General features: G+C 36.7%; 4 protein-coding genes across 6 annotated transcripts in view; 1 reads left to right on the top strand and 3 right to left on the bottom strand.

Annotated features, from left to right (window-relative positions):
• Window positions 1-101: 101 nt before the first annotated feature.
• The window catches only part of LOC120416350 (protein LTV1 homolog), a 155283-nt gene continuing 133441 nt past the window's right edge, over window positions 102-21943 (bottom strand). The window contains exons 2-5 of one of the 3 annotated variants that reach the window (XM_052708655.1): window positions 6457-6563; window positions 5442-6370; window positions 507-770; window positions 102-443 (exon numbers count right to left, since the gene is read on the bottom strand). In XM_052708655.1, coding sequence (XP_052564615.1) covers window positions 191-443; window positions 507-770; window positions 5442-6370; window positions 6457-6459 — 1449 coding nt within the window. In that variant the 5' untranslated portion in view covers window positions 6460-6563 and the 3' untranslated portion in view covers window positions 102-190. Of the gene's footprint in view, window positions 444-506; window positions 771-5441; window positions 6371-6456; window positions 6613-21943 lie in introns of those variants that run through there. The other 2 variants (XM_039578081.2, XM_039578082.2) reach the window with 2 other exon arrangements.
• On the bottom strand, window positions 8347-8903 carry LOC120416363 (protein PET100 homolog, mitochondrial). The gene is made up of 2 exons (XM_039578097.2): window positions 8773-8903; window positions 8347-8712 (listed from the first exon to the last, which is right to left on the bottom strand). The coding sequence occupies exon 2, from the start codon at window positions 8687-8689 to the stop codon at window positions 8441-8443; it is 249 nt and encodes an 82-aa protein (XP_039434031.1). The 5' UTR covers window positions 8690-8712; window positions 8773-8903; the 3' UTR covers window positions 8347-8440.
• Window positions 12494-14720, top strand: LOC120416366 (testis-expressed protein 10 homolog). The gene is made up of 2 exons (XM_039578101.2): window positions 12494-12779; window positions 12836-14720. Exons 1-2 carry the CDS (start codon window positions 12588-12590, stop codon window positions 14666-14668), a joined length of 2025 nt encoding a protein of 674 aa, XP_039434035.1. The 5' UTR covers window positions 12494-12587; the 3' UTR covers window positions 14669-14720.
• On the bottom strand, window positions 20049-21204 carry LOC120416351 (signal peptidase complex subunit 3). Its single transcript, XM_039578083.2, has 3 exons — window positions 20847-21204; window positions 20487-20753; window positions 20049-20431 (listed from the first exon to the last, which is right to left on the bottom strand). The coding sequence occupies exons 1-3, from the start codon at window positions 20987-20989 to the stop codon at window positions 20302-20304; spliced, it is 540 nt and encodes a 179-aa protein (XP_039434017.1). The 5' UTR covers window positions 20990-21204; the 3' UTR covers window positions 20049-20301.

Below are 21943 nucleotides of genomic sequence, written 5' to 3'. Positions count from 1 at the left end.
GATTCGTTTTTCAATAACAGACAACCAACTGAGACGTCACCAACGATTCATTTCAAGGGAGGTTCTCATATTCTCTACCATCAAACAGGACCCCGCTGAAACTGAGAGTAAATGAATATTTTAATTAAATGTAAACGCACAAATATATCTTCCGTGAAGCAACCCCTAACGAACTCACCACACCTCCTTCTCACACGATCCTTACCCCCGCGTTGACGCGGCTGTTCTGTTGGCTCTTCTCCTGCTGCTTCTTCTCCTCCTTGAACGCGAGCGTGTTGGCCTTGCGCTCTATTCGCCGCTCCGCGCGGTACTCCTTCAGCAGCTTCTTGCGCTCGCGCTTCTCCTCGGGCGTTTCGTCCTTTGGCCGGATCGACAGCACGCTCAGCGTGGAGATTACACTGCCGTCGCAGAGGGACTTGGGACCGGTGGGCTTCGACGGGCTGACGGAATATGAAAGCGTTGTGGTGGAAAATGAATCGACAAGCGGAGTAACAAAGGCGGCCTACCTCTCGTCCTGACCCAGCTTGGCGAGTGACTTGACGGTCAGTTTGCTGCCGTCCGCACCGAGCACGTTCATTGGCAGGCCGGTTTTCGGGTTTATGCTGATCTTCGGCGCCTTGCGCGGCTCCTCGATCAGCTTCGGGTGGTTGTAGATGTTGCTGTACGTGGACAGGATACTCTCGCAGTCCCACTTTTTCTGCGACTCGTCTTGGACCTCCAGCACGCCCATCTCCTTCTCATCAGACGAGACTTCCTGCAGCTTTAGGATTCTGTGGAAGAGGACGAACGCGATGGGGTTAGCAACTCCACGATGGCGGCATTGCCGCGTTTCCTGGCGTAGTCTAAGGCAGTTTCCCCATTGTCATCGATAACAGAACTGTCAAAGTGGAACTGCTCCAGCAGAAACTGGACAGCAAAAGTCTGCCCTTCCAAGGCAAATTTGTGCAAAAAGGTAGCGTTACGGCTGGAGCGGAAGCGGAAGCTTCGCACACTTTCGGGATTCGCTCCGCGACTCAGCAGAAGCTTCACCAACGAAAGGTGCAACATATCCATGGCGATAGCTAGAGCGGTTCGCCCTACGTCGTCAACGGCTTCCAGATCAGCACCAGCACTGATCAGTAGATCACAGATTGAAACTTCGTAATTACAGGCGGCTATCAGAAGTGCAGTGAATCCTCCACGTGATCGTGCGTTCACGTCGATTCCACGCGCGATCAAATCATTGACCATGGGTAAATCCCTATCGATCACCACGTACATTAAGAGGTTTCTTCCGGTAACATCACGGGCTTCGAGTAGAAATTGATCGCGATCAAGCAGCATTCGCAAAAGGTTGTACCGCTTGTAATACCCGGCAAGCAGAACGTGGGACGCTGTTGGTTCAGTGTTCTTCCCTAGCAGGTATTCCACCATCGCAAGATTGTTCTGACCTATCGCGATCCCTAGCGCGTTGAATCCGTCTGCGGTACGGGCATTTACGTCCATTTCCGGTAGCTGCAGCAAATAGTCCACGATCTTCCACTTTCCAGTGTAAACGGCACAGTGCAGTACGTTGTAGCCGAACTCGTTGCTGAAGTAAGGATCAGCTCCACTCTGCACGAGGATCAAGAACAGGTCAAAGCGTCCACAAGCGGCCGCCGTCATAAGCGCGGTAAAGCAGAACGTGTCCAAGTTGTCAATAATCATTCTTCCTTCCTCGGACTCCATAATATACCGAACGAACTTCTCCCGACCAAGCTGCACCGACTTGTGCAGCAAGCAATCGCCTTTCAAGCTGTACCCGCAACATTTATGCAAGTACGCAAACACCTCCAGATGATCGTGCTCGACAGCTGCAACGAGCGGGTTGTGCCGACCCGAAATCACTTCCCCCGCAAGCAGCATCCGCACCATCTCCAGATCGCCAAGACACGCCGCGATCCAAACCGGAGTCCACTTGCTGCGCAGAACGTCCGCTCCGTGCTCGATCAAAAGCCGAGCGATATCTCGGAATCCATAGCGAACGGCGAGCGCCAGCGGGCTTTCTCCGAGCACGTTGCACTCGTTGAGCAGGGTACGATGACGGTGGAGGGCGCAGCGAACAAGCTGCAGGTCACCGCGAAGAACTGCCCAGTGGAGGATACTGTTCTGGAGGCGATGATCGCGCAGGAATTGTTCCACGGGGAAGGTATGAAGAAGTTGGTAGAAGGAATCCGGCGAGTAGTGAGCGAAGATTGATACCAAGGCTTCATCGCTGAGCGTTGAATCCACTTGAGGATGTAAGCGAAGCTGGAGAAGAGTGTCGATCAGCTCGAAGCGGACGGCTGTTAAGTAGCAAAATTGATGGGGGTCCTTCAGGATGTGTGCGAGCTTTTGCTTCAAAGCAATGTCGGTGGAGGTTTCCAGGAAGTACCGGAAGAAGTTGTTGTCTCCGTGAGAATTTAGCAGTTGATCGATGAAGCGTCTGGGATCGCCGTTCAGAGCTATGGACAGCAGATCCGAGTCGAGTTGGGTTCGACCGAGGAGAAGCGTTCTATCCTTCGAAACAAGACGTCTCAATTTTGAGACATCGAATGCTTTGACGGCTTCGAAGACGTTTTGTTGTTCAGTGGTCAATTCGATCTTAGAGTTAAATATCTCGATAAAGTTGCAAACAACTTGTGGTCGTCCAACAACTACCTTGCTCTGATAGAGATTTACTCGATTCTGTACAAAAAACATTGCGTTATTCTCAATCGTTGAACATGATCCCGCCAGGGCATCGTACGCCAGAGGATCATGTGCTAGGTAGTTTCGCAGATTCCGGCCGGTAATCACTGGGGCGATCGTCTTCAGCGATTCCATGTTATCCTGAAAGATCTTCAAGCTGCACAGAATTTCCGTCGCTTCCAGAACGTGGTACTCGAGCGCGAAGCGATCAATTGGAGTTCCGGATTGCTCGAGAACCTTCCTTATTGAATCGATGATACCGTCAAACTTTTGCTGAAACAGTCGTTCATCAGCTGATCGCATCTGCATCAGCTTCCGTTGAAGCTCCTTGGCGTTACCACCTGAGCGACGATCTTTAACCACTTCGTTCAGCACGTGATACTTGTTATTGAGATCGAACAGGTTCTGGTAGTATTTGTTGCTCAACCTTGCGTTAACCATCCGTACGAAATCAACATTCCCAGTCAGTCCAAGCTCGCTCAGTATCGCAGTCGTCTCCTCCATCGTTTCATCCTCCCGAACTACCAACCGCCGGTTCAACGATTGAATTCCCGACACGCTATCTTTCATCAAACGCTGCCAGATCGCTTCTAGCAGAGCATTCTTCTGGCCGTCCGTTTCTTCAAACTGCAACTTTAAAACCGTATCGGAGACGGTTCTCAGCGTAGACGTGTCGGCGCTCTCGTAACGTTGATTTTTACTGCTTGCCTGAAGAATGCACTTTACGATCGCTCGCACGCGATCGACGCTGGCAGACTGCTGCAGGATGTACTTTCCCAGGAAGAAGTACTCGTCGATTACCAGTGCAACTGAGCCGACGTCGTTTTTGATGCCATTTCTGCACATCGTGATCTGGCGCTTTACGTTCTGCAGGACCTTCTTCTGCTGCTCGTCGAAACATGCGGAAATTAGATGATCCACCAGAAGTAACGCCTCGTTCAACTTCCTAGGCTCGTAGTCCGACTGCAATCGGGCCAGAAACTCCGTCCCGATAAACTTTACGTACGATCGCATGCGATCGATACTCTCCAGCTGGTACAGCCGCACCAAATACTGCTTGAAAGCGTAAACCTTCTGCAGGAACATCGAGTAGGCAAGCCACTGCTCGGATTGGAGGAGATTTTCGCGGATCTTGCGGTACACATCCAGCGGACACGTGTCGTCGAGACGCTGCTTAGCCAGCGAGTAGTCGTGGCTGAAGAACTGTCGCAGATCTTTCGCCAGAGTGGCGAAGGGTTGCGACGAGAAGGACTGCAGGATGGCATCGAGCTTTCGCGTGATGTTGGGCGTTTGGCGGGTGCTTTTGATCGTTTCGCCGATGGTTTGGAGGGCGCGTTTGAGCGCTGCGATGGAGACGGCGAGGTTTGGAGAGTGTTCGTCTATGCTTAGGCCGCGCAGGGTTGCGATCGTGGTGATCATTTTGGTGATGGAGTAGAAGGATTTTGCCGCGTGGTAGGTTCTGAACAGAGCGCGGAAGCGCTTCTGAATTTTGAGCTGTTGTTGGCGGTTTTGCTGTTGCTGACAACATTTGTTGAGGTAGATGATCTCTTCTGGGGTGAGGTCTTTGAAGGTGCTTGCTTGGGAGATCTGCTGCAATTTTTGACAGCTTCTGAGCTTTTGACGAATATCTGCTATTACGTTGCGTCTCAACTTGTGTTTAGACGACCTTCCTCCGACAAGACACTGGAAGTACACTTCAACAGAGAGTTCTTTACAAGAATCAGTACTTTTCAGTGCTTTCTTCAACGTGGTTAAAAAGTCAATCACAATCTCCTTGTCCAACATGAATCCGTAAATGTCCATATGCTCGTTCGATCCTCCAGTGATGGCTCTCAGAAATGTCGCCAAGCAAAACTGCAACTGCATCAGCGGCAACAGTTTGAAGCGATTCTTCAGGAAGAACACATGCTCCAATATCTGACTCAGATACAGATCGAATCGGTCATCCATGTCGTTGAATTTACCACTGTTGCGATAGTTCACTTCCAGGAACTCAATGCACTCAACGAGGTGCAAAATCCGATGCTCAGTCTCATTCGTTAGACCGGTATCAATCAGCTTTGGTTGGTAATCAGCTTCAACAAGCAGATAGTTGATGCGATTGTCGATATCAGCTGATAAGAGCACGTTGCGAGTTTTTAGTTCCGCGAAAGCTAGTTCCAGGTTGGGTACCGTCACTTCCGGTCCCACCCGCTTCTTCAGATGTTCCAAACAAGCTTCAAACAGGATCACATTTCCCCTCGCGATGATCCTCTTCAGCGCATCAACCGCTTGAAGAGCGTCACTTTCCTGAATCACCATCGACGTGGCAAGTCGTCCTTCCGGTTCCAATGCCAACGCCAGCTCCGCCGCACTCAGTCCATCCTGATTTTGACCAGCTGCGTCAACTCCCGATTCGATCAAAGCCAGAACGTAATCGAAGGGAAGACATTTGGCAATCGTTTCGCGCACTGCGCTGTGAAGCTCTGACTCGCTGTCGACAGACATGCTACGCGATGTACAGCTCAACGTGAACTGATGGCGCGGAGCAGCGTGAGTCACCATCGCGTCAAGTGAGTTGAGTGGGAAGCCCAAAGCGCGCTTGCGTGTGCGCGTTGCTTTTAGTGTTGAGTTGAATTGATTTTGCCTTTCTTCACAACAGTAGTAAATCCGTCATTGCCATTGACCCCAGTACCTTAGAAATCCCCACAAAGCGATGCTACTTGCAGTTCCAAGTTTCGAGTTTCCAATCGGTGTCCCCCCGAAATACTCACCTCTCCTTATCCCACTGCTTGTCGTACGCCACTTCGTACTTCTCGTCGCGCTCCTTCCGGTACTCCTCGGCGTACTGCATCAGAACACTGTCGTTGATGTCCACGTGACCCTCGATGTCCTCGCAGTCCAGCGCCCCCAGCTCCGGATCGTCGTACTGCTCGTAGAACTTCTCGAACCGATCGTCCAGCAGCGACAGCTGCTCGTTCCTCCGGATCACGCTACTACTCATCGAGTACTCCGTGAAGCGTGACTTGGTCTCCTCCCGGTCGAACGCCAGCGGTCCCAACCCGTCCCGCTCTTCGTCGTCGTTGTCGGACATTCCAGCCTCGTTCGAGTCCACGTCGCTGTACTCGTCCTCCTCCCCTTCGTCGAAGTAATCGTCCTCCCCCTCCCCACCCATCGCCAGCTCCATAAAGTTATCCTCCAGCGCATTGTCCGGGTTCTCGTGGTCGAAATCCTCGTCCAGCGCCGCCACCACGTCCGGATCCCAATCCGGCCGCGGCCCAGGCCTCATCAGTGCCTTCTTCTTCATCAACCCGTCCTCCTCCTCGACCTCCGACGCAAACACCGAGCTGGGCAACTTGATGCTGACCTTCTCCGCCCCGGCCGTCTTCGCCGGCTGCACCGGTTCCCAGTACACCTCGTTCCTTCCGGGTTCCCTCAGGTGCTGCAGGTAGTCGTAATCGTCGTCAAAGTACACCCCAAACTTGGCCTGCTCCTGTTTGCGCTTTTCTGGCTCGACCTTGCCACCGGCGGAAGTGGACGCACGGGACGGGGCTCGCGGATCGTCGTCGGAACGACCCGGCGCGGACACCGGAACGAGCACATGCTGCGGGGCGTTCTCGTCCACAAACAGCGGATCCTGCTGGCTACGGTTTACCAGCCGGAACGTGACCGCCTTCTTCTTGTCGATGAACTTTTTCTTGCCCTGGAGAGGGGGGAACAAACAGGTTCAAGGTTACGATCGGAAAAGTGCCATTTTTGTTTGAAAATTAACAAATTTCTGCAACTTACCATTGTAGCACCGTAGAATGGGACACGGAGCGACGATTCGGTAACAAAAATTCAGAGATTTGTTCCGAAAAGAAGGTTTTTATCGGAAAATGCGAATCTTCGCAGCGAACTCGTGTTTACTTCTGGCGAAGGATTTGTTTTGAAAGGACTGACAGCATGGTCCAGCGTGCGCGAGTCGATGTTCAAGTGTCAAAGTAAATTGATCGATTATTTGGCGACAATTCGATACCTAGCGTGCACACTCATCTCAATTTACTTATTTTTGTGCCAAATAGAACACTTTGCAATTTTAGGTTATTACACATTTTACATTTAAGTTAACTTTAACAAGAACAAAAACGTTATTTAATCCACCTCAAGGTGGTTGGTACCTTCCTCGCATTTATGTTGTATTTTAGGTGGTATTTACAAATTAATTCAAGAGTTTTTTTTTTTATTTTTTTTTCATTTGTTTTTTTTTAATTATTGATTTTACTTGAACAGCAATTTGCAATTCTTTTTTTTACCAACTCTTCAAAATAAAGGTGAAAAGTCTCATAAGTTATATATTTCAGTAAAAAGTTCGTGTAAATCTTTGTCGAGACAAAATGATGCAGCAACATAATTAATACAGATTTTTTCCAGAAGAGACGCAGACACTGCTTAAGCGATGTGGCAACCGGGCGATACGCATGCAAGGGGGTGTGGCTGCCAATCCCCCGCGTGGTCAAAAAGTCAAAAAAGCAAAATGACCCGGCCTTTGAGGTTATGCAAAAATCACCCTTTTTTGTAGCTACAAAAAAACTTTTTCTTGGCATAACTTTAAAAGTACTTCACTAAACAGAATAAAATTTAATAGGGTCTTAGGGGACCCAAAAACGAACAGAATAAGGCGGATCCGGCCAAAATCGCTACAGCCAGTTCTGAGATAATCGTGTGGAAAAAAAATCATGTCTACACACATCCCCACAGACATTTGTTCAGAATTTGATTTTGAGTCGATAGGTATACGTGAAGGTATATCTAGGAGTCGTATTTAAGAAGTTCAGTGATTTTATTTTTCGAGTGATTTTATAGCCTTGCCTCAGTGAGGTGAGGAAGGCAAAAAACAATTGGGTACTAAAGCCCTATGTCAATTTTTGTGTACAACGGTAAAAAACACGATCAAAACCATTTCAGATCACTTTTTTTCATTTTAATGCAAACAAAAATAATGACAAGACAACATTTTTCGATGGATCAACTATGGTTCCCTTGGAACGAGCTGTCAAGTAGGAGCTTTTTTGTCAAGAAGGACCACGAGGTTAATTTTTCAAAATTGATTTAAAAATCCATTTTAAACTCTTTGTGGTCGTACAAAGGGTCATTGTACTCAGAAAAATAAGCTTTATCTCTGTAAACAATAATATCAGCAATCTAAGCTTAATTTTAGGACCCAATTAAGCAGTGGAGACGGCCTTAGGGTTGTTCCGGTTATTCAAACACCCGAAAATCAAAAAATGGTTTATTGGACCAGAGCATAAAGATATCCCTATTCTTAATTCGACCTAATAACACCTTCAAATGCAAACAGGGTAGAATCATTTTAACAACATTATTTTTTTTCTGAATTTGTCAAAAAAATCCTTTCTTGATTTTTTTTGAAAAGGTCCAATAAAGCAAATCTGGAGTTTTTTTTGAAAAGGTCCAATAAACCAAATTTCCAGTTTTTGCTTTTTGGGTGTTTTTGAAACCGCCTTGAGTCAGGGGTATTGAAAAACACCCAAAAAGCAAAAACTGAATATTTGGTTTATTGGTACTTTTAAAAAAAAACTCCAGAAATTTGAAGTTTTTGCTTTTTAGGTGTTTTTGAAACCGCCTTGAGTCCGGGGTACTTAACACCCAAAAAGCAAAAACTGAAAATTAGTTTAATTGGACCTTTCCAAAAAAAAAAAAAAGAACTCCAGAATTTATTACTCTAAATTATTTACATTGAAACAAGCTGACAACAACCCTAAAAATCCTGTTACTGCTTCTCCTTCCTCTCCAACTCCTCCAGCGCCGCCAACAGCTCCCGATCCTTCTTCTCGCGGATCGTCTTTATGCAGTTCTCCACCGCCTCCCGGTGCTCCTTGTTCTCCGGCGGAAAGATCTGCCGCTTCGTCTCCGTCACCCAGCGCTCAAAGTACTCCGGCTGGTTGAACCAGTGAAACATCGCCACCGGAAACGTCATGTACAGGGCCATCTTGCCAATCTCCAGCGCCCAACCGCCCATTTTTTCGTTGTTGTCACGGGATGCTGAAAGATTCGAATTTGCGCTGTTAAGAACCGATGGGTTTCGGGATGTTCGGAACCTACCTTTTGGAAGTTATGTAAAATTAATTTCACCACCGCCGATTCACCCAGCTGATTTGTTTTTGTTTTGAAATCTGACTGGAGCAGTGTTACCACATGCTCGTCTGTATCAGAGGGTCCAAAAATCTGTCTTATCTGCACCAAGCATGGCGATTATCTGTACCATTATCTGTACGGTATATTTTTTGTAAAAAACTTTTTTTTAACATGCATTTTGAACAATCTTATGACAACACTAAACGCTGATATGCAGCTCGGAAGGAACGCAAAACTCCATATAAAAAACACCCAAGAAACGGCCAAGGAAAGACGTTTCTTCGCGTGACGTTACTTCGCGCGATGTTTGTTTGCAAAAGTTCTAGTGAAAAAACTTAAATATTCAGAATTTGTTTATTTTATTGCAACTGAGAGTCATAAATGTATCAATAATTTTGTAATCGATATTATAATATTGAAAATTCCGAATTGCCTTTTGATGCCGAATCTCACAAAGCAGAATCTTGAAATTAAAAGGAAGGATTTTGTATTTTGCTTGAAAAGAAGTAAACCAAAGAGAAAATCCATAAACACACAGATTCAAAAATACAAATATTAAAACTAAAAAAATCTAAGATTAAAAAAATGAAAAGAAATATATATACAAAACAAAATTTAAAATAACAAATTCAAAGCTTTAAAATTCTAATAGTTAAAAATTAATAAAATTAAAATAATATAATTCAATAATTCATATATTCAAAATCCTTCAAATTCAAAATTATAATCCAAAAAATTTAAAATTCTAAATTAAAATCTAGAATTTCAAATCATACCCAGATTTAAAATTTAAAAAAATATCAAAGAATTTAAGAATTCAAGAATTAAAGCATTTATGAATTTAAGAATTTAAGAGAATTTAAGAGAATTTAAGAATTTAGGAATTTAAAAATTTAAGAATTCAAGAATTCAAGAATTTAAGAATTTAAGAATTTAAGAATATAAGAATTTAAGAATTTAAGAATTTAAGAATTTAAGAATTTAAGAATTTAAGAATTTAAGAATTTAAGAATTTAAGAATTTAAGAATTTAAGAATTTAAGAATTTAAGAATTTAAGAATTTAAGAATTTAAGAATTTAAGAATTTAAGAATTTAAGAATTTAAGAATTTAAGAATTTAAGAATTTAAGAATTTAAGAATTTAAGAATTTAAGAATTTAAGAATTTAAGAATTTAAGAATTTAAGAATTTAAGAATTTAAGAATTTAAGAATTTAAGAATTTAAGAATTTAAGAATTTAAGAATTTAAGAATTTAAGAATTTAAGAATTTAAGAATTTAAGAATTTAAGAATTTAAGAATTTAAGAATTTAAGAATTTAAGAATTTAAGAATTTAAGAATTTAAGAATTTAAGAATTTAAGAATTTAAGAATTTAAGAATTTAAGAATTTAAGAATTTAAGAATTTAAGAATTTAAGAATTTAAGAATTTAAGAATTTAAGAATTTAAGAATTTAAGAATTTAAGAATTTAAGAATTTAAGAATTTAAGAATTTAAGAATTTAAGAATTTAAGAATTTAAGAATTTAAGAATTTAAGAATTTAAGAATTTAAGAATTTAAGAATTTAAGAATTTAAGAATTTAAGAATTTAAGAATTTAAGAATTTAAGAATTTAAGAATTTAAGAATTTAAGAATTTAAGAATTTAAGAATTTAAGAATTTAAGAATTTAAGAATTTAAGAATTTAAGAATTTAAGAATTTAAGAATTTAAGAATTTAAGAATTTAAGAATTTAAGAATTTAAGAATTTAAGAATTTAAGAATTTAAGAATTTAAGAATTTAAGAATTTAAGAATTTAAGAATTTAAGAATTTAAGAATTTAAGAATTTAAGAATTTAAGAATTTAAGAATTTAAGAATTTAAGAATTTAAGAATTTAAGAATTTAAGAATTTAAGAATTTAAGAATTTAAGAATTTAAGAATTTAAGAATTTAAGAATTTAAGAATTTAAGAATTTAAGAATTTAAGAATTTAAGAATTTAAGAATTTAAGAATTTAAGAATTTAAGAATTTAAGAATTTAAGAATTTAAGAATTTAAGAATTTAAGAATTTAAGAATTTAAGAATTTAAGAATTTAAGAATTTAAGAATTTAAGAATTTAAGAATTTAAGAATTTAAGAATTTAAGAATTTAAGAATTTAAGAATTTAAGAATTTAAGAATTTAAGAATTTAAGAATTTAAGAATTTAAGAATTTAAGAATTTAAGAATTTAAGAATTTAAGAATTTAAGAATTTAAGAATTTAAGAATTTAAGAATTTAAAAATTTAAAAATTTAAGAATTTAAGAATTTAAGAATTTAAGAATTTAAGAATTTAAGAATTTAAGAATTTAAGAATTTAAGAATTTAAGAATTTTAGAATTTTAGAATTTTAGAATTTTAGAATTTTAGAATTTTAGAATTTTAGAATTTTAGAATTTTAGAATTTTAGAATTTTAGAATTTTAGAATTTCAGAATTTCAGAATTTTAGAATTTCAGAATTTCAGAATTTAAGAATTTCAGAATTTCAGAATTTAAGAATTCAGGAATTTAAGAATTAAATAATCTAAGTTAGACTGTAATCCATATTCATACAGACAGCAGTCCCGATTGACCCAGTTGATGGTGCAAAACATGATTTTTCGAAAACATTCAATAAAATTTACTTTGACCAGATTCCATTTATTAAATAGTTTAATGTGACATAATGGCGTTACCTTTCAAGAAACAAATAATAATGTTTTGAAAAACGAGGATTAATTTTTTTAATATTCAGGCAAATACAAGGCGGTTGTAAATATGTTTTAAATTTAGTGCATGTAAAGTATGGCATGCTAAAAAGAAAATTTTTATTATTAACCTTTTTTTTGCAAAAAATGCTTTAAATGCAATAGCAAGATTATGAATATAAAAAAATCATGTTGTTTTCATGTAATTTAAAAATATACTCAAATTAATTTAAAAAAATACAATAAACTTTATAACTCATTATTTTCTGTATGATTCAGTTCAACTTTTATTAAATTTTTAAAGTATTTTAGATTTTATTTTACCTGTGTTCTCCTTCATTTTAAAATCATTTTTGAGAAGAATGGGAAATGCTGGAAATTATGTTATAACTTTATTAGAACGAAATGCTATACATTATTTTTGTTAGGTCCTTGTCGGTACTGAAACCTGGTTAGCAATGAGTCTGCTTTTGTAAATGCAGTTTTCTTAAACCTAAGAAAAACCTAAAACTACAGAGGATCTTGTGTGTAAATGTTAGTGGGAGGGAGCCAATTACCCGCGGCGTACTGGGGGTTAGTATTAAGAGAAAATATTCTAGCATAAATGGATCTAAGATCGTTAAAAAATATAAGCTTGATCCATTTCTAAATGTTTCAAAAGTTAAACTAGATTTAATCAATGAAAAGTTTTTAAATGTTGAGATAATTGCAATAACTTAACTATTCAATAATATCATTTTGAGAAAGAATCTGTTTTATCTGAAAATCTGTACAAATCAGTACGGTGACCCAAATATCTGTCATCTGTACGTACAGATTCTGTACTCAAATCTTTGCTGAAAATCTGTACCATGACAGATAAATCTGTACATGTGGCAACGCTGGACTGGAGTAGATACCGAGTTGTTCATGACATTTCAAAAAATGACAGCATCGCGATTTCATCGATTTGCTGTCAGTTCTGTAAACGCGCTCTCGCACGTGTTTTTGTTTTGATTGCACCGGTCCAAAGTGATCGAACGCAGATCGTTCCGAGCTTTACCGGGTAAAACAGAAACCAGCGCGCAAAAATGGGTGGCAACTCGCGGAAGTTTAAGAAGGCGGAAAAGAGTAAAATCAAGCTCAAGGGTGCCAAACTGCCCAAGGGGACGAACGTGACGAAGACCAACTTTAAGGTGCGAAAGATCGTCATCCCGGAGCAGCTCAAGCAGCGGAACCTGTCGGACCCGTCCGCCCTGTCCCATCGGAATTTGACGGCGAAGGTGAGGTGGTTCATGGTTTTATCATTGAATTCGCTGATTGATTTTTGCTTTTCCAGGATTGCTTGGCAAAGTTAAAGCAGAATAATCCGGCATCGAAGTGCGATGGTCTTCGGGGGGTTCGCGAAATTTTGGGCAAGCTTCCGACGGAAATCACCGAAAACAATCTGAGTCTGGCGGTGAAATCGATTGCCAGTGTGGCCGTGGATTTGGAACGGGACGTTCGTCGGGATTGTTATAAAACGTTGGGCCTGCTTTTCGCCGCGGCCAAAGAGGAGAATATTCTGCCGTTCTTCGACGTTCTGTTGTCCTTTCTGCGCTGCGCAATGACCCACATCCAGCCGAGAATTCAGGAGGATTCGCTGCTGCTGTTGGATACATATTTGATGTATTTGCCGAGGTTGGTGCTGCTGAACAGGGACAAGATCTTTCCGCAGTTTTTGGACATGATTTCCAAGTTGAGGAACGAGTCCAAGCCGGAGCGAACGTTGACGCTGAGTTTGAACAAGCAGCAGACGAACACCAAGTGGAGGACGCGGGTGTTGATGCGGTTGATTGGAATGCTGAAGATCTTGATAGACCGCAAGCGTGGAAAGAAGGAGCTGGTGGAAGATGGTGAGGTGGAACCGATGGAGGTTGAGGATCAGAGCAATCCATTCGCCACCAAATCCGCTCAAATTTCATCGGCCACGCTCAAGATCGACAACGTGTTCGACGTGAAAACCCCCGGACACTTCCCACTGATTAAGCGCAACTTGTACGAACCATGCGCCCTCCCGTTCCTCTTCCGCAAAGCCATCGGCGAGACTCGCCTAACGATGTCCGACCAACTCGACGAAGGTCGCAAGCTCAAAACCTACGTTCAAATGTTGATGCCGCTTCTGTTCGAGTCCTGGCTCGAGGTCCGCCCCACCACGTCCGGTTTCGAGTCCTCGGACCTTGTCCTGTCCCACGAGGCGGCCACCACGCTCAGTCTCCTGCTGGACATTGCCATCCAGCTGTGGGAACTGATCACGATCTACGGCCAAGAAACCAACAACTCCGACCTCGGTCGCTGGTTCCGCGCGGAATACGCCGAGAACTTTTGCAGCCACATCCTGGCCGGATTCCCCTACCAGCAGAGCCCGGCCGCAACGAAAGCCCAAAAGCAGCGCAACGTCTCGGACGAAAACACCGAACGCAACGTGGACGAAAAGTGCTACCAGCAGAACTTCAACATTTGCTACTTTTACTGCTGCCTCAACGAAAACTTCCGATCGGACCGCAGCAAGAACTACGCCAAAGTGGTCACGTACGTCGAGGCGTGCGTCAACGGGTGGCGCTTCCGCTCGCCCGAACTGAACGCCCTCCTGCTCAAAGTTCTGCGCTACATGCTGCTCGAAACCGACTGCTCAACCGTCAACCAAAACACCCGCGGCCTCCTCAAAACCCTGCTCGAAGTTTACATCGAAGCCAAGCTGCCGCAGGACACGCGCAACCGCATCCTCATTCTCTTTTGCGACATTATCGTGCTGAACGATCGCCTCTGGCGCGAGTACGGACAGGACATCTTCACACTCTGGCTTAAAATGCTGCCGAATCTGCTCAAAAAATCCTCAATCGATTTAAGCGTCCTGAAAGCGCTGCTCTGCCTGGCCAAGCAGAAGAACACCATCTTTCTGCAGAGTCTTGAGGAGAACATTGACGCGATTGTGGCGAACGCGGGGAAAATCAAGATCGTCAACGAGCAGTACCGGAACGAGGGAGCGGTGCTGATTGTGAACTTGCTGTTCTGGATTGGCAGCAAGGACACGCTGGAGAAGTTTGTGAAGGAGGGAAAGTTGGCCGAACTGGACGACGGGATGCGGGAGTACTTCCGGAGTACGATGAGGTCGCGGTTGGCGTGCTTGTAGAAGGGCATTAAATTGTATTTTTTTCTGGAAATAAACTTGTCAGCTATCAAAAGAGTTCTGTTTCAATCATTATCAAATATTTATGTGGTGATTTTTACACTCGACTGTAATTTCTCGACTCACGATTAAGATTTATCGATGCAGTCCAGACTCGATGATCCAAAAGTCATAGAAAATTTTCACTTTGGATAACCGAATCTGGACTGTAGTAACATTTTGATCTAACATCGACAAATTACGTCTTACCATCGAGAAATTACAACCATTTTTTTTTTGAAAAAAATGACAATTTTTTTTTTCGAGCGTTAAAAAAAAGAATTTCTAAAAAGAAAAATTCAAATATAAAAAAAAAGTTATTTTGAAATTTTAAAGATATAAAAATTTCAAAACTTACAAAATATATAAAATTCAATAAAATAAGGCCGTTGCAAATATTTTTCAAAGTTTATGTCCCCCCCCTTCAAAATCGGTTCGAAAAATCAGGGGGCAAAAAAATGTTTTTTCAAAAAACTTCAAAATTATAAAAACTAACTATAAGTCTAACCAACTGAAAAAAATTTGAAATGCATTTTTCTGTGTTTAAAATCACATTTAGCATGTCTGGGATCGATCAAAAATATTTAGAAATTTTAAAAATTTTAGTGAATTTTAGAAATTTTATTTTTTTTTCAAAATTTTATAAATTTGAGAAATTTTAAAATTTGAGAAATTTTAAAATTTTAGAAATTTAAGAAATTTAGGAAATTTAAGAAATTTACAAAATTTGGGAAATTTAAAAAATTTTAGAAATTTAAAAAATTTAAGACATTTAAGAAATTTAAGATATTCAGGAAATTATAAATATTAAGTAGTTCAAGGAATTGAAAAAATTAAAGAAAGTAAAAAATTGAAAAAAAAAATCAAAATTAAAACAAAAAAAAATGTAAACAACATTAAAAGTTTCAAAACATCCAAAACAAAAATAAAAGTGTGAGAAAAATTCAAAATTCAAAAATATTTAATATTTAACAAAAATCAAAAATCTAAACAAAATCAAAGTCAATTAAATTTTTAAGTCTCAAAAAATGATAAATTTTTACTTTAAAATCTTCAAAATCATGTTGACACCATGGATTGTAATTTAATTAAAATGTAATATTTTTTTTTTCGTATTTTGTTTGTATTTAGAATATTATTTTTTTTTGAATTCTTAAAATTTTGAGCTTTCCGACTTTTGAATGATTGAATTTTTTATTTTTTTGACTCTTAAATTTAGGATATATTTTATTTTTTGGATTTTACATTTTTTTGATTTTTAATGTTTATATTCTTGAATTTTTTGGCAAAAGGATTTTAGAACTATCCGGGTTTTTAGCGAAGATGGCGCTCGAATGGTGAACGCCCGAAATGTCAAAATCGCGCAGTAGCACCAACATTAGAAAAAAAATATGGCTGTCATGCCATGGCACACTTGTTCCGTAATGTTGGTACCACTGCGTGATTTTGACATTTCGGGCGTTCACCATTCGAACGCCATCTTCGCTTAAAAACCTCGATACATTTCTTCAATTTCTTATTCTTTTGTATTCTTAAAACTTGAATTTTGAGGCATATTTTTTAACTTTTTTTTTAATTTTATGGTTCTAGCATTCTTGAAATTTTTATTTTTTTATTTCATAAAAATTTATTTGATTTGAGATTTTCGTTTATTTTAATTCTAAAATCTTTGCGTATAATTTTTAATTCATCAATGTTTAAATTTCATAATTTAATTTTTTTTAATTTTGAAACTCAACATTTTTGGATTATGCACTTAAGAATTCTTAAATTATTTTTTATATCAGATTTTACACTTTTAAGTTTTTTAAATTCTTCAAATTCTGAGTATAAAAATTGTTAATTTCCAGTGTTTTAAATTTTTTTTTAAATTGTAAATCTAAAAATAAAAAATTTTGAACCATTTTTTATTTTTTGAATCTATTTTTTTTTTTCAAAATACTTCAAAATTATATAAACTAACTATAAGTCTAACCAACTGAAAAAATTAGAAATGCATTTTTCTGTGTTTAAAATCACATTTAGCATGTCTGGGATCGATCAAAAATATTTAGAAATTTTAAAAATTTTAGTAAATTTTAGAAATTTTAATTTTTTTTAGAAATTTTATAAATTTTATAAATTTGAGAAATTTTGGAAATTTTAAAATTTGAGAAATTTGAGAAATTTGAGAAATTCTAAAATTTTAGAAATTTAAGAAATTTAGGAAATTTAAGAAATTTAAGAAATTTACAAAATTTAGGAAATTTTAAAAATTTAAGAAATTTAAAAAATTTAAGACATTTAAGATATTCAGGAAATTATAAACATTAAGTAGTTCAAGGAATTGAAAAAAATTAAAGAAAGTAAAAAATTGAAAAAAAAAATCAAAATTAAAACAAAAAAAAATGTAAACAACATTAAATGTTTCAAAACATCCAAAACAAAAATAAAAGTGTGAGAAAAATTCAAAAATATTTAATATTAAACAAAAATCGAAAATCTAAACAAAATCAAAGTCAATTAAATTTTAAAGTCTCAAAAAATGATAAATTTTTACTTTAAAATCTTCAAAATCATGTTGACACCATGGATTGTAATTTAATTAAAATTTAATATTTTTTTTTATTTTTCAAATTTTTTTTGTATTTAGAGTTTATTTTTTGAATTCTTAAAATTTTGAGCTTTCCGACTTTTGAATGATTGAATTTTTTATTTTTTTAACTCTTAAATTTAGGATAAAGTTTATTTTTTGGATTTTACATTTTTTAATTTTTAATGTTTATATTCTTGAATTTTTTGGCAACAGGATTTTAGAACTATAAATTTTTTCAATTTCTTATTCTTTTGTATTCTTAAAACTTTGAATTTTGAGGCATATTTTTTAATTTTATGGTTCTAGCATACTTGAAATTTTTATTTTTTTATTTCATAAAAATTTATTTGATTTGAGATTTTCGTTTATTTTAATTCTAAAATCTTTGCGTATAATTTTTAATTCATCAATGTTTAAATTTCATAATTTAATTTTTTTTTAATTTTGAAACTCAACATTTTTGGATTATGCACTTAAGAATTCTTAAATTATTTTTTTATATCAGATTTTACACTTTTAAGTTTTTTAAATTCTTCAAATTCTGAGTATAAAAATTATTAATTTCTAGTGTTTTATATTTTTTTTTAAATTGTAAATCTAAAAATAAAAAATTTTGAACCATTTTTTATTTTTTGAATCTATTTTTTTCTTCAAAATACTTCAAAATTTTATAAACTAACTATAAGTCTAACCAACTGAAAAAATTAGAAATGCATTTTTCTGTGTTTAAAATCACATTTAGCATGTCTGGGATCGATCAAAAAAATTTAGAAATTTTAAAAATTTTAGTAAATTTTATAAATTTTAATTTTTTTTAGAAATTTTATAAATTTTATAAATCTGAGAAATTTTGGAAATTTTAAAATTTGAGAAATTTGAGAAATTCTAAAATTTTAGAAATTTAAGAAATTTAGGAAATTTAAGAAATTTAAGAAATTTACAAAATTTAGGAAATTTTAAAAATTTAAGAAATTTAAAAAATTTTAGACATTTAAGAAATTTAAGATATTCAGGAAATTATAAATATTAAGTAGTTCAAGGAATTGAAAAAATTAAAGAAAGTAAAAAATTGAAAAAAAAAATCAAAATTAAAACAAAAAAAAAATGTAAACAACATTAAATATTTCAAAACATCCAAAACAAAAATAAAAGTGTGAGAAAAATTCAAAATTCAAAAATATTTAATATTTAACAAAAATCGAAAATCTAAACTAAATCAAAGTCAATTAAATTTTAAAGTCTCAAAAAATGATAAATTTTTACTTTAAAATCTTCAAAATCATGTTGACACCATGGATTGTAATTTAATTAAAATTTAATATTTTTTTATTTTTCATATATTTTTTTTGCATTTAGAATTTTATTTTTTTTTTGAATTCTTAATATTTTGAGCTTTCCGACTTTTGAATGATTGATTTTTTTTATTTTTTTAACTCTTAAATTTAGGATATCTTTTATTTTTTGGATTTTACATTTTTTTAATTTTTAATTTTTATATTCTTGATTTTTTTTGGCAACAGGATTTTAGAACTATAAATTTCTTCAATTTCTTATTCTTTTGTATTTTTAAAACTTTGAATTTTGAGGCATATCTTTTATTTTTTTTTTAATTTTATGGTTTTAGCATTCTTGAAATTTTTATTTTTTTATTTCATAAAAGTTTATTTGATTTAAGATTTTCGTTTATTTTAATTCTGAAATCTTTGCGTATAACTTTTAATTCATCAATGTTTAAATTTCATAATTTCATTTTTTTTTAATTTTGAAACTCAACATTTTTGGATTATGCACTTAAGAATTCTTAAATTATTTTTTTATTTCGGATTTTACACTTAAAAGTTTTTTTAAATTCTTTAAATTTTGAGTATAAAAATTATTAATTTCTGAATGTGTTAAATTTTAGATTTTTTTAAATTGTAAATCTAAAAATAACAAATTTTGAACCATTTTTTACTTTTTGAATCTATGTATAAAATTTTTAAATTTTCTAATGTTTTTAATTGTTTGATTCCTAGTGTTGCTTTTTTTGAATTTTGGATTTTAAATATTGTCTTTTTTTTTATTTTATGAATTTTACATTTCGGGTTTAAGAATTTTCAAACATTGAATTCTTGAATATTGAAATTCTAGAATTTCCTAATTTGATATTAATTTTTTATTCCGAGTGTGTAAATTTTTAAATTTTGGATTTCAAAATGTTTGAGTTTTTGAATCTTTGAGTTTTTATGTTTTTGAGCTCTTGAACTTTATAATTTTTGGATTTTACAATTTTTTAATTCTTATTTTCTTTAAACTTTAAAAGGCTTGAATCCTGTAATGGTAAAATTTGATAATTCCTGAATTTTAATTTTTTTTTAAAGCTTAAACTTTGTTTTTTTATTTCTTGAATGTTTAATTTTTTAAATCCACATTTTTCAATTTTTGGGTTTCACAATTTTTAATTTCTGAATTTTGAAATTTCTATTTTTTTTAGTCTAGAATATTTTTAATGTTCAATGTTTTTTTTGGAAACATACATATACTAAGTTATATCGAGATTTTCTCGACCGTTGGTCGTAATTTGTCGATACTAGGTAGATCTAGAAATTACGATCGACTATCAACAAATTCCGAATAACATATAAATATTTCAATCGTGAGTCGGGAAATTACTATAGAAAGTGCAATACCTACCACATAGGAAATTGTCGAAAATCGTAGACCGATTTGACTCCAAATAAGTATGACAGTTTATAATTATTTCTTTCGAGTGAACGTGAAGTTATTTTTCGATTTTTTCGATCAAGATAATTAGATCGTAATTTATTTTTAGTTGCACTTTGATTTACCCAGAACAAAATTACTCCATTCTCTAGTGTTTTTGTTTTGTTTTTGTGTGCTTTTACTTGCTTAAATTGTCCTACGACAATCTTCCCCCTATCGTAATTTAACACTTCCCCCTACAATCACTTCCGGAAAGCCAACTCTGAGATGTTGTTGATGCTTGCTCTCCTCTTCCACTATCTAAAAACGCTGCCGAAACTTAAACCGGCGACGGCATGTAGTTCTCGGGGAACTTGAACGAGTGGAAGCCGTGGGCGAACACGCTCGGCAGCAGGCCCGCGTTCGGGATGATGTTCCAGGACAGCGTCAGCGTCACGTTCTGGTGGTTCCTGCGAAAAAGGTTTTAGTTTTTAGTTTCTGTCTACCCAAACCAGCTAAACTCACTTCAAACCGTTGCCGTCGTCCCAGAAGTAGTACTTGGTGTTCATGTTCTTAAAGTCCAGGTTGGCGTTCTCGCCGCGCAGGATGATTTTGTCCCAAAGGACCACCTGGTTCAGCTCGTTCTGCTCCGTTTGGTACTCCGCCGTCAGGTACAGGAACAGCTGCTTCACGTTCCAGTTGAACAGCCCGTTCAGGTCGGTGTTGAGGTCGAACGTCAGGAAGCCCAGGTCGTTCTTCTCGCGGGACGCGCTAAAGTCGGGGACATTTTTGCTGCAAAAATAGAAAAGGAAGAGCATTTTTTTTTCATTGCTTACGTGGTGTTCCGGGATTCGCGGAAGGGTTGGGTTAAACATTTTTACTTACACCAGCACTTTGACCGTGTTGATCTTGGCGTTGGTCCGGTAATCGACGAAGAAGGTGGACGCGAAGCAGCAGAACGTCAGAAAGGCCAGGACGCTCAGGGAATAGGCCAGGATGGCGTTCCCCCGGGTGAGAACCGTGTGCATTTTAAATTTGAAGGATATTTCACGAATCACACCACAATTAACTAAACTAACAGTCTTCCGCAAACCTCCGCCTAATCTTCCAACAGGTTCCCCGCAAAAGAACCCAAAAACCCTGGAATGGAATCGAAGAAGAGCTGCCGGGTCCCGATCCGATTCGATTGGCTCCGAAATGTATTTGCGACACGAAGCAGCGAAACGTCACCAACCACCACCGCGAAAAGGACGCGCAAAGAAAACGAGAAACGTCAAAAATGGGGAGGCGTTACGAAACCGGGGAGGTGTTACGTTTTTGGGTGGTAACGTTGTACGAGGGCATGGGTGTGGGGCGAAATTTTTTTTGAAAATTTGGTTTTCTTTAATAATCTAGTTTTCGAAGAATTTAAATTATACACATATTTATCCAATATATCTAATATTTATCTAAGAAACTAATGGAGCGGTTTTCAATGTTAAACATATTACATCCTTGAAAAACACAAAAAAAAAACAAATTGAAAATTTGTTGACCTATTTAAAATGCTAAGCCTGAACTGGAAAAATATTTGAAAACAGCACAAAATTTCAAAAAGTCTACTTTTTTACATTTTACACAAGCCGAAAATGGAAAATCAAGTTCTGTTCCCTACCAAAAACAACAGAATGAAAAATTAATACCTTTCAATATCAGTCTTCCGCAAAAGTTTAACTTTTCAACATTAGGATCGAAAAGTAACATTTTTCCATATGTTTTTGTTTTGAACGGCGAATTTACTAAACATATGCATGTTTGACATAAAATTCAATTCAAGATGCGTTTTTCGGAATTGCAAAAAAAAGTTGCAAGCAACTCGTTGCAAAACATATTTTTTTCAGCACTCGGTAAACCTCGTTGGATAAATGTACGACTCATGCTGAAAAAATCTTGTTGCATAAACTACTATTTTAAGTGGGAACGAAAAGACCCATCAATTTTTC

The sequence above is a fragment of the Culex pipiens genome, chromosome 2 (assembly GCF_016801865.2).
Source record: "Culex pipiens pallens isolate TS chromosome 2, TS_CPP_V2, whole genome shotgun sequence".
Classification (NCBI taxonomy): Eukaryota; Metazoa; Arthropoda; class Insecta; order Diptera; family Culicidae; genus Culex; species Culex pipiens.
This window is presented reverse-complemented; position numbering and strand designations above follow the sequence as displayed.